This window comes from Hemibagrus wyckioides, linkage group LG14, assembly GCF_019097595.1.
Source record: "Hemibagrus wyckioides isolate EC202008001 linkage group LG14, SWU_Hwy_1.0, whole genome shotgun sequence".
Lineage (NCBI taxonomy): Eukaryota > Metazoa > Chordata > Actinopteri > Siluriformes > Bagridae > Hemibagrus > Hemibagrus wyckioides.
In genome coordinates this window covers 10,386,900-10,400,700 of record NC_080723.1, presented here as the reverse complement: position 1 = coordinate 10,400,700, position 13,801 = coordinate 10,386,900, and the positions used below count along the sequence as shown (strand labels likewise).

The window sequence follows — 13,801 nt, the reverse complement described above, 5'->3', positions numbered from 1 at the left end:
CATCAATATTGAATTGTCCTGGAATAACTACTTGAATGAAACCTTAAAAGAGTAAAAGAGGTTGTTCCTGGAGGAATTAAAAAAGAGCTAAAGCTTCAGAGTATCTGAAAGGAAGGCAGAATGGTATGTTTTTTGTTTGTCGAAAACATAACACATTGTAAATACTAAATGCATGAACAAATAAAGTATGAAATATGATCTAAAAAGACATCTGTGTATTAAAAACATATATGTAAATTAGTTTTTAAAACCAGATTTGTGCAATTTTTAAAAATCTGAATTTTCTGTTTATTTGCATTTAAGTGTCAGAATAATCTCATTATTTTGAAATAAGAAAAAAAATTTTCTGTCTTTTTTAAACACCATTTTATCTTACTATATCTTATTATACATTTTTATTATATATTTTTTAAATGTCGCCATATCTTTTTAGCTCATTTTATCTTACCATAAATTGTTATTTTATCTTACCATAAATTCTTATTTTATCTTACCATATCTTTTTTTTATCTTGCCCTATGACATCAGTGCTGAAAATAACCAACAACCATCAGTGGTGAACATGATAGATATCACCTTCAAATTCAACAAAAAAAAATTCTCCTAAAAGTGTGGCAAAAACTCTTGTTCAGATGAATAGGATGAATTCAATATGTCAATGTTCTCATGGCTTTTCTATCCATGTATCTCTGTCCAAGCAAGCACATAGACATTTGTAATGGACTACCTTTATGGATGAAAATGACCTCGCCGTTGTTGATCTGAGCTTGGGTGAATTTTTCAACACTGTAATCAGGTGACTCTTTCAGAGCGATGATGCCATTCTGGATTCCCTCGATGTTGTACACCAGCTTGTCTGGAGGGCTGTCCATATCTTCAGTGCTCAATGCTTTGCTAGTGATTTCTGTTTCTTCACCAACAAGAAGCTGTGCAGAAAGGGATTAGGGGTGAGGGAGAATACAAAACATGGTTGGGGGGGGACAAAAAAAACCAACTGTGGATTCCCTAAAAATGGATTTCGCTGTTTGTTGTAACAGCATGGCATGTTATCTGAAGATAAAGTGCTCTGCTGAAACGGTTAGGTCTCTCAGGCCTCGATGAGCTCTAATGGACCTATAATGGCTGGAGAGCTGAATGGAACATTAATTGAAAGAGCCCGAGCAGAGAGCAGAGATCCTGAAAGACATTCTTAAATAGCAGGAATCAGCAGGGAGAACAGAGAGGCGTGTACTGAAAGGCTCATATCGATTTATTCAGGCTCTTGCGCCTCTGCTGCCTTCATCTACTGCTTTCCAGACACAACCGGAGAGGCTGAAAAAAAAAAGTGGCTGGCGGAGAAATTGATGAAGCAGTGGCCTGTACAAGCAAGTGCTACAATTCCATTCCTTTTATCTGAGGTATTTCCATACAACACATGCCTTCCATTACAGCACCTACGTACTTAAACACCATGGACAAGGTGTGTTACAAAATATCTATCAAAGTATTCTGTCAGAGGTATGGCCAGGAGGCGGGCATAAAGTGGTGCACGCCCATATTAGAAATCATTGCCCCAAAGCTCATCCCTGGAACACTGAGGCAGGAGTATTTAGGGTATTAGACAACCTTATCCAGAGTGATATACATTTTATCTCATTTATACAATTGAGCAATTAAGGGTAAGGGGTTTTACTCAAGGGCTCATAGTGGGTCTGGTATTCACGCTGTCAACCTTCCACTCAGTTGTCTAACGCCTTAAGCACTAAACTACCACATCCACTGAGACTCCAGTCCATCAGAGAACACTATGCACATGAATATTCATACCTAGGGGCAATTTACATTGTGAGGTGGGAGGAAACTGGACAACCTGAAAGAAACCCAAACAGACATGAGGAGAACATGCACAGAAACCACACACAGATCAACTTGAGCTCAGAATCAATAGGTGGAGCTGTGCACTATCATGCTGCCTACACAGACTTCTGGTTTTGCCAAAGCATAAACCATTAGATTTGCAGAGAACTGATTTATCTTTCCAAAGGCATTAGTTGTTTGATAAGCAACAATAAATCTCCATCCATCCATCCTACACAGAGTCAAAGAGAACCTGGAGTCTATCCTAGGTCACACAAGGTGGGGGACACACTGGACAGAGTGCCAAACCATCACAGGGCAAAATCACACACATGACAGACAATTTACAGATGCTGAGAATTTTAAAAAGCATGTTGGACTGGGAGACGAATCCAGAGTACCCAGAGGAAACCCCAGAACTCCAAACACACACAGGGTAGAGCTTGGAATCGAACCCTCAACCCCACAAGGTGCAAGTCAAACCTACTAACTACTAAGCCTCTGTGCCTTTCCCAGTAAAGCTCACTACACTTAAACAATATACAGTACAATGCAATTTGGTTGCCCAATTATATAAACAAACTGAAAGCAACATCAAAGTGACAGTAAAAAAGACAAAATTTCAGCAAAAAAGGCTGTTGAGTTCAGAACTGTGACATAAATACTAAATTGGCCCAAAAGTATATGGACACCTGACTCACACCAATATGTGCCTGTTCCTGTTGACCATCCCATTCCAGATTAGTCCCTGTTTTCCTGTTATAATAACCTCTAAATGTTTTGTGAAGGTTTTCCACTAGATGTTGCAGTGTGGCTATCCATTGATTTGTCCACTGAGCCACATGGAAGGTCAGGCACATACTTTTGGGCACTATACTGTAAAATTTCTCTACTGCTTTTATATCATCCACGATCATAAGGTCTGATAAAACCCCTTAGCTAGCAATAAAATATTTGGAGTAAAACCCAGATTAGGACAAATCTCTTTCCGAGCTGCTAAATAATTCACAGCATTAGTCATATTATTCTCGTACTTCCCCATATCCAATTTCTAAAATCAGACTGGATGTGTCACTAGTATTGCTACATCACAGAAAACCACTGCAGATTTAATGGCATGTCCTACACCACTTGGTGGCAGTGTTACTGTATATTTGTGTCCAAACTGTGATCCAAACCGTGCTGGAAATTTGTATTCCTACACGTATAACGCATATATAACATTGATCAGAAGCTGTGCGGCAAATTTAATTTAAGCTCACAGTGGGAGAAGGGCTGTGTTTGAAAGAGACTTAACAAGCCATCATTAGAGCAATTAGTAATCAGTGTCTGATTGAACTACTGGGTCTTCTAGATTTTAGATAATGCAGAGACTCCACAGGCTGCTGGAATGAGAATATGCAATGTGTGTGTGTGTGTGTATGTGTGTGTGCGAAAAGAGAGAGAGAGAAAGAGAGAGAGAGAGAGATCCTGTTGTACTACGGTATGTGAAATAGATGAGATGGGCGTATGATTGAAGCTTCGCATTAAATAAATGCACAAGGCAGACTGCGACGGTGCTGAGTATGTGTTTGGAGGAAGGATCTCTAATGAACACCAGCTGGAGTCTGACTGGGCAGGATCTGAGGCCCTGAGCCTGTGTCCCCACTATGTTATTCATCATGTCTGATCATCTGCTGTAGGTCAGACAACACTGCACTTTCCTGCTTTAAATCAGTGCAGCAGAGCTAGTTTGAAAAAGAAAAGAAGTGAGCACATGGGAGAAGAACAGGGAAGTGAACAGGAGTGAAAAGAGAGAGAGAGAGAGAGAGAGAGTATACACAGTGGAAGCCTGGAAAAAGGCATATCATTACTTCACATTCTGTGGGAAAGTAATGGAGAATGATGATTGGCTAGCTTGATCTGCCTCCTAAAATCCAAATTCTTGCCACAGACATGGTTTTTCCAAAAATATGAGCTACCAAGCTGATGTGAGACCACAGACAACGTCAAAAAAAAAAAGACACTCTTCTTTAGTGTTGGTATTTTCCAACCATATATCTGCTCCAGAGCCTTTGAGGTTTTTGAGTCACTCTTTAATTCTAAGACTTTGGAGTTATAACAAGAAGAGCTGAGATATTTAACGCTGTACCTCCAGGCCTGTGTTGTGCTTGAGCTGCGGCGCCTCGTCGTTGACGGGGATCACCGTGATGCTGATGGTGATGGGGAGGCTGCGGCGCATTAACTCAAAAGCAGTGGCTGAGAACATGAAACTGTCCTCTGTGGACTCGCTGCTGTCGTGAAGGTAGTAGACAGTTCCCTGCTGCACCTGAACATGATAATGAAAAAAAAAAGTCACAACTCAAACATGCTTTATGTGGAAGATATTTTAATAAAAATAAAAATAAAAATAAAAATAAAAATAAAAATAAAAATAAAAATAAAAATAAAAATACTTCTACTACTACTACTACTACTACTATTACTACTACTACTACTAATAATAATAAAAGCATGCACAGGAAGTAGAAATGGTATGTTCAGACCATAAAACCTGCAGCAAAAAAAACCCAAAAAACAAAAAAAGACAAACAGTACTCAACAGCCACATCCTATACATTAAAGTAGCAATAAACCTATGTTAATAGCTAGAACACATCATATTACATGGCATCATGGGAATATCTCATAACCTGTGCTGGATAATACAGTAATATTTAATCATAGCACAACTCACGCAGATATAAATCCAAAGATTACGTTTATATACATTTATTGCAAGCATTTAATGCTGATGTGTTGGTGTGCTTTTACCCTGGGGGGCTGCTACGAAGAAGCGATAACAGATTGAACACAGTGCTGTGTGCAGATTTTAAATGGCCTCCAGATGATTGCCTCCTCACGAAGGGAACAGCTTCGTATTTTCTCTGATTGCAAGTGTTTATCTGGTTCCCTGGTCTTTTAGAAAAAAGCAACTCTACTTATTTTGACACATTTGTTCTGTTTCGACTCGATCTGTTTCGCGCTCATGTATTCCAAGTCCTAGTGGCTGTTAAGTCTCATGCCAAGCCTAATAGTAGGAGTCTGTTGAGTAACACACAAACTGTTGCAACTGCCCTGGTTTGCTATTTCGCTGAGCCACATGCAGAGTACAGTAGCATGAAAAGAGCCACTGGTCCCACATGAGTGAATGGAGAAATTCTCACTGATGCCTGATAATGAGAATGATGCAGGCCTCTTTCATTTAGGGACCATTATTCTCAGGTTTCAGCTGAGCACAGCCAGTCTGCAGTTTTTTCCCTCCTCTCTCAATATGGAACTCATTTAGAGTGCTGCTGAATTCTGTCATCTACAACTTCTGGTATTATTGAACAAAGAAAGAGCAAAAAGGATGCTATGGGGAATGAAAACTTGCACTATATCAGTAGATTAAACTTTATATATCTAAAAATGTTGCCTTTGTGTGTTTAGCTGAGCTTTTAAGGCGTTGGGAAATTCTACTTTGAAACCCTGACATTTATCCCTAATGTAACTTAGGGGTTCTTATACCTGCAATTATTTAACAAATTTCAATAAAATTTACAGGGGTTAGGGATGAGTTAGAGTTCTCATGGATACCTTCTGATTTAAATCAGTTTCTATATGTCTCTATCCTAGACATATCATCCACTTTGGTTACAAACACCAAAATGAAATAAAACTCCAGAACATTTCTCTTTCAATTTCTCTGTTCCGGTTTGTTTATTCCAATATTGAATCAAAACGAAGTTCAGGTTTATGATTCTCCCAATCTGGGTTTACGCGGTCTGTCCTCACAGAGGAGCCATTGATGGGCTGGCACTGCACAGTCAGAGCTGTGTGTGGACGCTTTATTATAGGATTATATGGGCCAGTTTATTTTGGCTTGGGGCAACAGGACATCTCCGTCAGAGTTTCCACTGGTTCTTAAACAGAGGAGGAGCTGAGGCCAAGCCCCATGCTTTACCGTTAGGAACAGTGTCTAACCACCTCCCTGAGGCTCAGCACTGCTCAGCACTTAGTGCTTTTCCACCAGAGACCAGTCATTTTACTCTCACTCTTTCCACTAGCAGACCTTTGGACCAGTGCGGTAAGCATCCCACAGATAGCAGCCTCAGCAAAGCCTATTCTGAGAGGATTCAAAGAGCACTAAGATCACTGTGAACACAGAGATGTGAGAAACAAAAAGGAAGGAAGAGGGAAGACACCGATTCCTTTTGTCACTGGAACACAAAGAACACCAGTGCTCTGCATTACAAACAAGTGGCATGATCAAAGTCTGGCTCCATGACTATTATTTGGTGAATGGCTTATAATTAAGACGGTATTTTATCTCATGCCTGACTGTTTTAAATGATGTTGCTAATCTGCAGAGAGAATCTATTTCTCTCGAATAATATACGTTTCAGTTCTCGTCTTTTTAATTAACGCAAAAATATCTTCAATTTTCCCAGCTTTTTTGGAATCGGAATTGTGAAAGATTTCCGAGTGAAACAGAACAGTGAAATCCACACAGCACTCTGCAAACAAACAAAATGAAGTGTACTCACATCATCCCAAGTGAAAGACACGAGCCCATCATCGTCCCTGTCTATATATCTGATATCTCCATGCTGAGGTGCCTCCTCCAAAAGGAATTCGACATGAACTGACCGGAAGAAAGGGTGCGTGATGTTGAGAATGTCTTCAGTAAGAGTAACAGCATCGCCTTCCCTCACTGTAAAGTTGGCCACTTGGACAGGTATGAAGCGGGGCATGATATCCACCTGCACCTCGAGGCCCTTGATTGTAGTGAAGCCATTACTGATATCTAGAATAAACCTGTCTTGACCCTGTAGAGATGCTGACACATATAAAACCGTGCCCATGTTTATGTCCTCTTGTGTAAAAGACTGGATATAGTCCAGCACAGGAGACATTGTGGTTTCTGTATCATTGGTCAGTTTGACCACATGGCCCATAAGTGCAGGTTCTTTAATGGTGAACACTATCTCAGCAGGCGAGATGTTGTCCTGCTCCACCTAAAATGAGGAAGGATAACATACATATGAAATTACTACTAGATAAGACTTAATTATGCTCATATATAAAAATGCGATCTGTGTTTCTCTTTGGATTATGTGTATTCTTTTCAAATCAAAAAAATTCAGAACAAAAAAGTTCAGCATGTTCAGACAATTCAGTCTCTCCCATTCCGACTGACTCATAGCTTATAATGATTGATTTTAGGGAAAGCTGGCCCAGAAATTGTAACCAGGATCTATTTTATACCTTATATTATGCATGTCAAGAACCTGAATAATATTAAAGACAAGGTAATACAATTCAAAAAGAAAGTTCAACCTGTTATTAATCTAATTGTCAGGCTTTAACCCATTTTTAAACGTTTGTCAAATATTTGAACTCATTTAAATAAATCAGATTTCACAAATGTAAGCTTTTTTCCGCACTTGAATAACCATTTATCACCTCGTGAGATTAAAATCTCGCTTTGATGTGTGAGTTAAGAAAAATGAATAATAGTGAACGTACCACATTCAGGTCAGAATAAGCACAGAGGAAGCATATTCATACTTCTTTCAACAGAATTCCCATTCAGTATTTGTGTTAAAAGAAAGACAAAACTACAATCAAATTGATGCTCTAGGCTTTAACACTTGATTTTATGGTTCACAGTGGTGTGAACATGAAAGATTCTTTCTAATTTTGTACTGATGAGCATTTTATACCCCATTAATTGGGGCATTATTATAAAAAGTCAGCATAACATTTTAAATCAAGCAAAAAACAAGCTGTACTCAAATAGACCCTTACCCTGAGATGATCCTGATCGATGACAGAATGCTCGCCCTCATATGCAATGATGACTTTATTAGTGGTAACATGAGGTTCAGACAAATATCCTTGCTTGAAGATCTTAATTTTGAAAGTGCCTTTCTCAGACATATCTTTTGTTCTCACAGTGAAGGTGAAGGAGTCCGTGGACCGGAGGCTCTGATCACTGTGCTCATAGGACACCACACCTTTCTTGAGGTCTTCCTGAGTGAACCGGTTAGCCTCAACACCACTGACTATAATCCTGCCATCGCTAGGAGGAGTGTTTATGTCATATATAATTTCTGAATCACTCCTAATGTCCATGTTGGACTCTGTGCCCAGCAGACTGGTGTCGAGAGTCTTGGTGCTGCCATAGTCCATGACAACCAAGGAGTTATTGACTACATGCAGGTATGGTTCACCTGCCTGCACCTCTAGCAGTGCTGTGGACTTGTGCAATCCATCAGACACTTGAAGCTGAAACAGCTCCCGGTCAGCACCATGATGGACAAACAGAACATTCCCATCTCTCAGATCTGCCTGTGTGAAACGGTAGAGAGCTTGTGAAGTGTCTGCAGAAGACACAATGCTACCTGAGAGAATTCCCACTCGAACATAAACCAGTTGAGTGTCATTAAAGCCAGAGTCGTCATCCCTGAATAGTATGTCATCAGTGGTTAGTAAACGCTGGCCATTTCTTACCACATGAAAGGGTTTATTAATGACCCTCTGAGGTACATACTCATTTCTGGATTGAATTGCTATGTTAAATGTTCCTTTGAGCACCTCCTGTCCTTCAGTCTGAACATTAGTGCTAGCTGTATTTACTTCAAAGACAAGAAAGGTGAATTGGTCATGGCTGGTCTCTGAGCCGTCATGTTTATAGATAAGTCTGTTTAAAAGTATATCTTCATTACTGAAGACTCGAATTGCACCCTCGAACCTTGGCACACCAGGAGGCGAGTCCCGAATGAGATGTCCATGCATAGGGTCTTCTGTGATCCTGTAAACAAAGTCTGTGGATTGCAGAGACTGCATCCAGAGATGTTCTTTACTAAGGGTACTTTCATTCCCTTCCAGTACCAGCAGTCTCTTATTGGTTAGTACAGGGAAAGCGGAGACAGCTTTGACACTGATTGGGTATGTGTACAATTGAGAATAATGATCATCTGCAAAAACCTTAAACTGAAAATTGTCCTTAGTATCAAAAGATGTGTTAATTGTGCGCCTGTAACTGATATGTCCAGCATCAATATCACGTTGGGTGAAGCTGTCTCTATCTGTCAGATCCTTATCCCGCAACATCAAGGAACCCATTGTCGGACGGCTCCAAATGATGTATTTGATAAGAGCTGAGTCAATATTCTTCCCTTTCACCGTAGCTTCTAACTCAGATTGTTTGATAACTCTTGGTTCATTTGATACAATTTCAAAAGGGACGATATTTGCTGTTACTTCCTGAGCAGGCATGATCTTAACGATGAATGTATTGTCTGGAAGAGTGAACTGTCCGAGCTGAACATTAAAATCAATGTACTCTGTTTCTATGTCCTCCAGATCAGCTGATGTTGTAGTAGTGTACAGTAGTCTATTCTGCTCCAGATCAGACTGAGAAAATTGAGTCACTCTTTTTGGCACACTGTCATGTCCAATAAGTTGCAGTTCTCCAAAACTCAAAGGATGTGTGACGTTGAATATGATGTCTCCATTTTTGGGAGTGGCAGACACAGCCAGGTTCTGGATCCCTATGGTGGAGTTGGCTCCCTGAATGAGGCGTAGTCCGGTATTTGTCACCAGGCTCATATGTGGTTGAGTCACTTCCAGTATCAGGGTGGCTGACTGGCTATTCTGATTACTGTCTGAAACTTCTAGGGTGAGTGCATCCACTAAGCCTCCTTTGTGGACATAGTAAATAAGTCCATCCTTGAGCTGTCTGCAGGTGAACTCTCTCAGATTCTTACCAGGCTGCTCTGAATTCTCTAAGTAACCATGAGAGTCTGGATCTGATGTAACAGTAACAATCAATTTATCACACCGCTTGTCAGAATCAGCTAATTTGACAATGTTAGGGCTTAAGCGAGTGCGTCCATTTGCTGTGATAGCAATGTCTCCACTGCTAAGCTGGGGTATGTCACTGACAGGGAGAATTTCTACTGGAAGCGTGTATTGGTGGGGGGTTTTCAAACACTCTGGGAGGTTGGAACCATGGGCAACCACTTCTAGTTGGATTTGATCACTGTACTTTTCAATGCCATCATGAAGATACTTAATCTTCTTATTCACCACATCTAGAAGTGTAAACTTCTTAGTGCGCCGAGTGTTGAGGTTCATGTCTACAAGCCCATACCAAGGATCATTCTGAAGGGTGAAAATAATTTGCGACTGTCGGATTCCTGCGGCATTTAGATCGAACGTTGGGTTCAGGTTGCTTATATCTATAAAAGCATCTCCACTCTCTGGAACCAGGAGAGGGGTGACGTCCAAGAGCTTTGAGACATTTCGAAAGATTTCTGGCATGTCCTCAGTTGGCAAACAGTGCCTGTTATCTGGGGTTACACTAACATATCTTATCCGTGGCGGGGCTGTAGTTGTGGACGCTTCATCGTAATAGCTGGAATAGTCATAATCTTCTCCTTCGCATTTAACATGAACATCTTTGGTTATCAGGGCATCTTGCAGGCTCCTGACTTTCTGGTTTACCTTGATTTCTCCTAAGCAACCAATGAAAGACTCTGACGTTAGCTCCTCTTCCATACGAGTCAGGTGGCTATCACGGAATACATCTTTCATTTTCCCCTGGATACCTCCTAAGTACAGATTTCCCACAAGGTCCAGGTTTTCTGATCCATCCAGTGGAGCAGAGACAGACTGACTATCGACTGTTATCTCAAAAGTGTTTGGATCAACCTGCATTCTTATCCTGTGCCATTGATCATCATCCAGCTGTACGTTCCCATTGTCCAGAGTTTTTATGCCACTGCCCAGATCTGCCACACCTTTCAGGTACCCTCCAGTCATACCCAATGCAATAAAATCAGACCCGTCACCTGGATGAAAGAGAAGCAGAGAATCTTCGATAGTAGTTTTCATCAGAAATTCCACATTGCGAGAACCAGTGCTAGCTCTGGTCCAGGCTGGGAAGGCTACAAAGGAGTCTGGAGTGATAAAGCTGGTAGCCTCTCCATTTCCTGCTTCGAACTCATTGCTGCAGCCATCTTTAATGTCATGGCAAACAGTTGCAGCTGATGATAAAATATTAAACTGATGAGATTCAAACTTTATGTCACTCATACAGCCACGGAGGAAAGGGATAGCAGTGCCAAAGTACTCAACATCTAAGTCTCTTACGCCTCCTAGGAACACTCCCATGTCAATACTGAGGTCCTCTTCCTCCCCAGGTACGTCAACGTATGTTGAAAAAAGGCCGTCTACAGTCATGGTGAGTTTGTTTTCTTGTAGTTTAAGAGAAACATGATGTTCTATAAGATTGTTAAGTTGCACACCAGAGGAGCTCAGCAACACTTCCCCAGAGCCCATATCCATTCTTGCCTGTGGAATCAAGCAGAAATACAAGCTTTATTTATTTGTTTATTACATTACTTCTAAAGCACTGGGACTAATATGATGATAAAAAAAACATCAGACAACCACTTCAGACATTTGCCTAGTGTCATTTGGCCTTGAGACTAAATATTTTCTTTAAGTGCTTACAGATATAAACTCAGATGTTTAGCTCACTCCTACTACAGGAGAGATGAGAAGAACATAGAAGACTTGGTCTAAATAAATACAATGCATCCCAAACCAAATTACTAGACAAATAAAAGACAAGAGAGAGAGAGAATAAGAATTTAAGGACTGATATGCCATAGTATAGTTAATCTAAATTAATGACACAATATTGTTTGGTCACTTAACAATGTATTTGTGCTTCTCACCTGTAACCTGCCATTGATGAGCTCTAGAGACAGGTAGTCTCTGTTTCCAGCAGCTAGAAGAAGCAGCCCACTGCGTCTACTTGTCTTAAACTGGAGTGACAGCTGAAAACTTAACAGATCCTGCACCACATCTATTCGGCAGTAGCTATCCCCAAAGTATGAAACTGCAAACAGAAAAAGAGTAACATGATGTATGATGCATTCGACTGCTACGGCTCTAATGTAATTCAGAAAAACGAATACAGTGGATTTAAACTACGAGTTTTTCAGATGCACAAAAATGAAACCAGATTAATAATCATGTTTCCACCTTTAATGAGATATAACCACTAAAACAAATCGAAATGCTTTACTCTTTACTATGTTAAAGCACCTTTTTCTTGTAAAACTTTACTCAGTCTTTTGCATAAGACTCCACCATCTTAACACATCATGCTTTGGCAATTTTATTCCATTCTTCTGTGTAAAAATGCTCCAGCTCTATCAAACTGTAACGGGATCTCTTTTACACAGCCCTCTTCAAATCTTTCCACGAGTTTTTCCAAATGTTTTTTTGACATTTCCAAAACATCGATCTTCTTCTCCTGAAGCTGTTCGTTTGTAGAGCTGGATTTGTGATTTGGGTTGTTATCATGCTGGAAGGTGAGATTTTTCAGGTTTTGTTCAAAAATAGACTGGTATTTTACACTATCCATTATTTTCTCTTTTCTAAATAATAGAGGCCAAGTCTCAGCTGAAGAGAAGCAGCTCTGTAGCATGATGCTGCCACCACCATGCTTCACCGTGGGGATGGTGTTTGTGGGTGATAAGCTGTTTTGTTTTTATCTTGTAGAATTATATTGAAAAGGTTCTACCTCAGTTTCCTCAGACCATTGCACATTTTGCCACATGGTTTTTGGTGATTTAGGCAGGCTTGGATGTTCAATTTATTTATTTATTTATTTTGGTGTCTAGACAGCCAACCCATAACCCAGATGTGAAGAATACGTGAGCTTGTTGTCACATGCAGAGACTAATCAGTGTTTGCCAGAAATTTCTGCAGCTCTTTTAATGTTGCTGTAGAGCTCTTGGCAGCCTCTTTTTAGCAAATTTTGGAGGGACGTTCTGTTCTTGGTGATGCCACTGCAGTGTCCCATTTTCTCTATTTGTTGATGGTGGCCTTTCACGGAGGTGTTCCATGGTACAGCTAATGTTTTGGAAATTCTTTTACAAGCTTCAGTAGTCGAAGCAAAAACAAAACAAATCCTACAGAAACCGCATTGGGGTTAATCAGAAACACTTTACTAATGACTGCTGTTTAAAACTGACTTTTGAAGAGTTTGAATGTAATTTTGATGCTCCATTATAAAAAGGTTATTCACTGAGGTTATTGGTTATGGTACTGTTTAGGCTTATAATCACATTAAATGTGAAAAAAGTTCTTTCATGATTGATCAAGATTTAATTCTTCTAACAGGGGTGTGTAGACTTCCTTTAAATCCACTGTATGCTGCTAATGTATAGGGCAAATATAATACACCATGGATATGCAGTATGACTGGTATGCTGATTAAATCTTACACAGCTGCCACAAAAAAGAAAAGAAATTGAGAAAGGTTGTGGAAAATGCTTAGATGATTCATAACCCCATGAGGATGTTTGGCTGCCAGTAGTGCTACAGATTTTCCCAGGCTTTGGCTGTGTGATGTCTGACTCTGTGCAAATTCAGCCACCTGCTCAGCACAAATCTCTTCAGAAAAAAAACTCAAACACACTCTTCTCCCTCTACCAGTAGTATACACACAGGAAATGAATTGTTTCCCATTGCTTTCACTCTTGAAATAAACTGAGCAACAGCATTAGGGTCTCACAGGCAAGCCTTTCCAAGGCCTGAGCCAAGCGATCGAGATTAATACACATTTCACAACCTCCTACGCAATCTACAGACTCGAAGTCACTTCACCATGACCTCTGGAAATCCCCTCCATGTATTTCAACACTGGCATAGAGCTGGGTGGCCTACATATGCATATGAGAATATATTCCAAAAAAGCTGGGTTTATAAGCAGACAGCATGAAAAACCTTCCATATTTCATAAATAGCTCACAATACATCACTTTCAAGAACCTGGTGGAAATGGAGTTCAAGCAACAGTAGAAACACAGTATTTCATGTACTGAAGCCTTTCCTCGTCTCTTCAAAAGGTTCACAATTTTCTCCTTGAATCATGATT

The 13,801-nt window shown here is 40.2% G+C and overlaps 1 protein-coding gene across 2 annotated transcripts in view; it reads right to left on the bottom strand.

Moving 5' to 3' along the window:
- Nucleotides 1-13,801, bottom strand: part of cspg4 (chondroitin sulfate proteoglycan 4) — a 45,163-nt gene that overhangs the window by 10,569 nt on the left and 20,793 nt on the right. For both annotated transcript variants that reach the window (XM_058408471.1, XM_058408472.1), the window contains exons 2-6: nt 11,589-11,752; nt 7,648-11,199; nt 6,384-6,854; nt 3,968-4,144; nt 728-926 (exon numbers count right to left, since the gene is read on the bottom strand). In XM_058408471.1, coding sequence (XP_058264454.1) covers nt 728-926; nt 3,968-4,144; nt 6,384-6,854; nt 7,648-11,199; nt 11,589-11,752 — 4,563 coding nt within the window. The remainder of the gene's footprint in view (nt 1-727; nt 927-3,967; nt 4,145-6,383; nt 6,855-7,647; nt 11,200-11,588; nt 11,753-13,801) is intronic.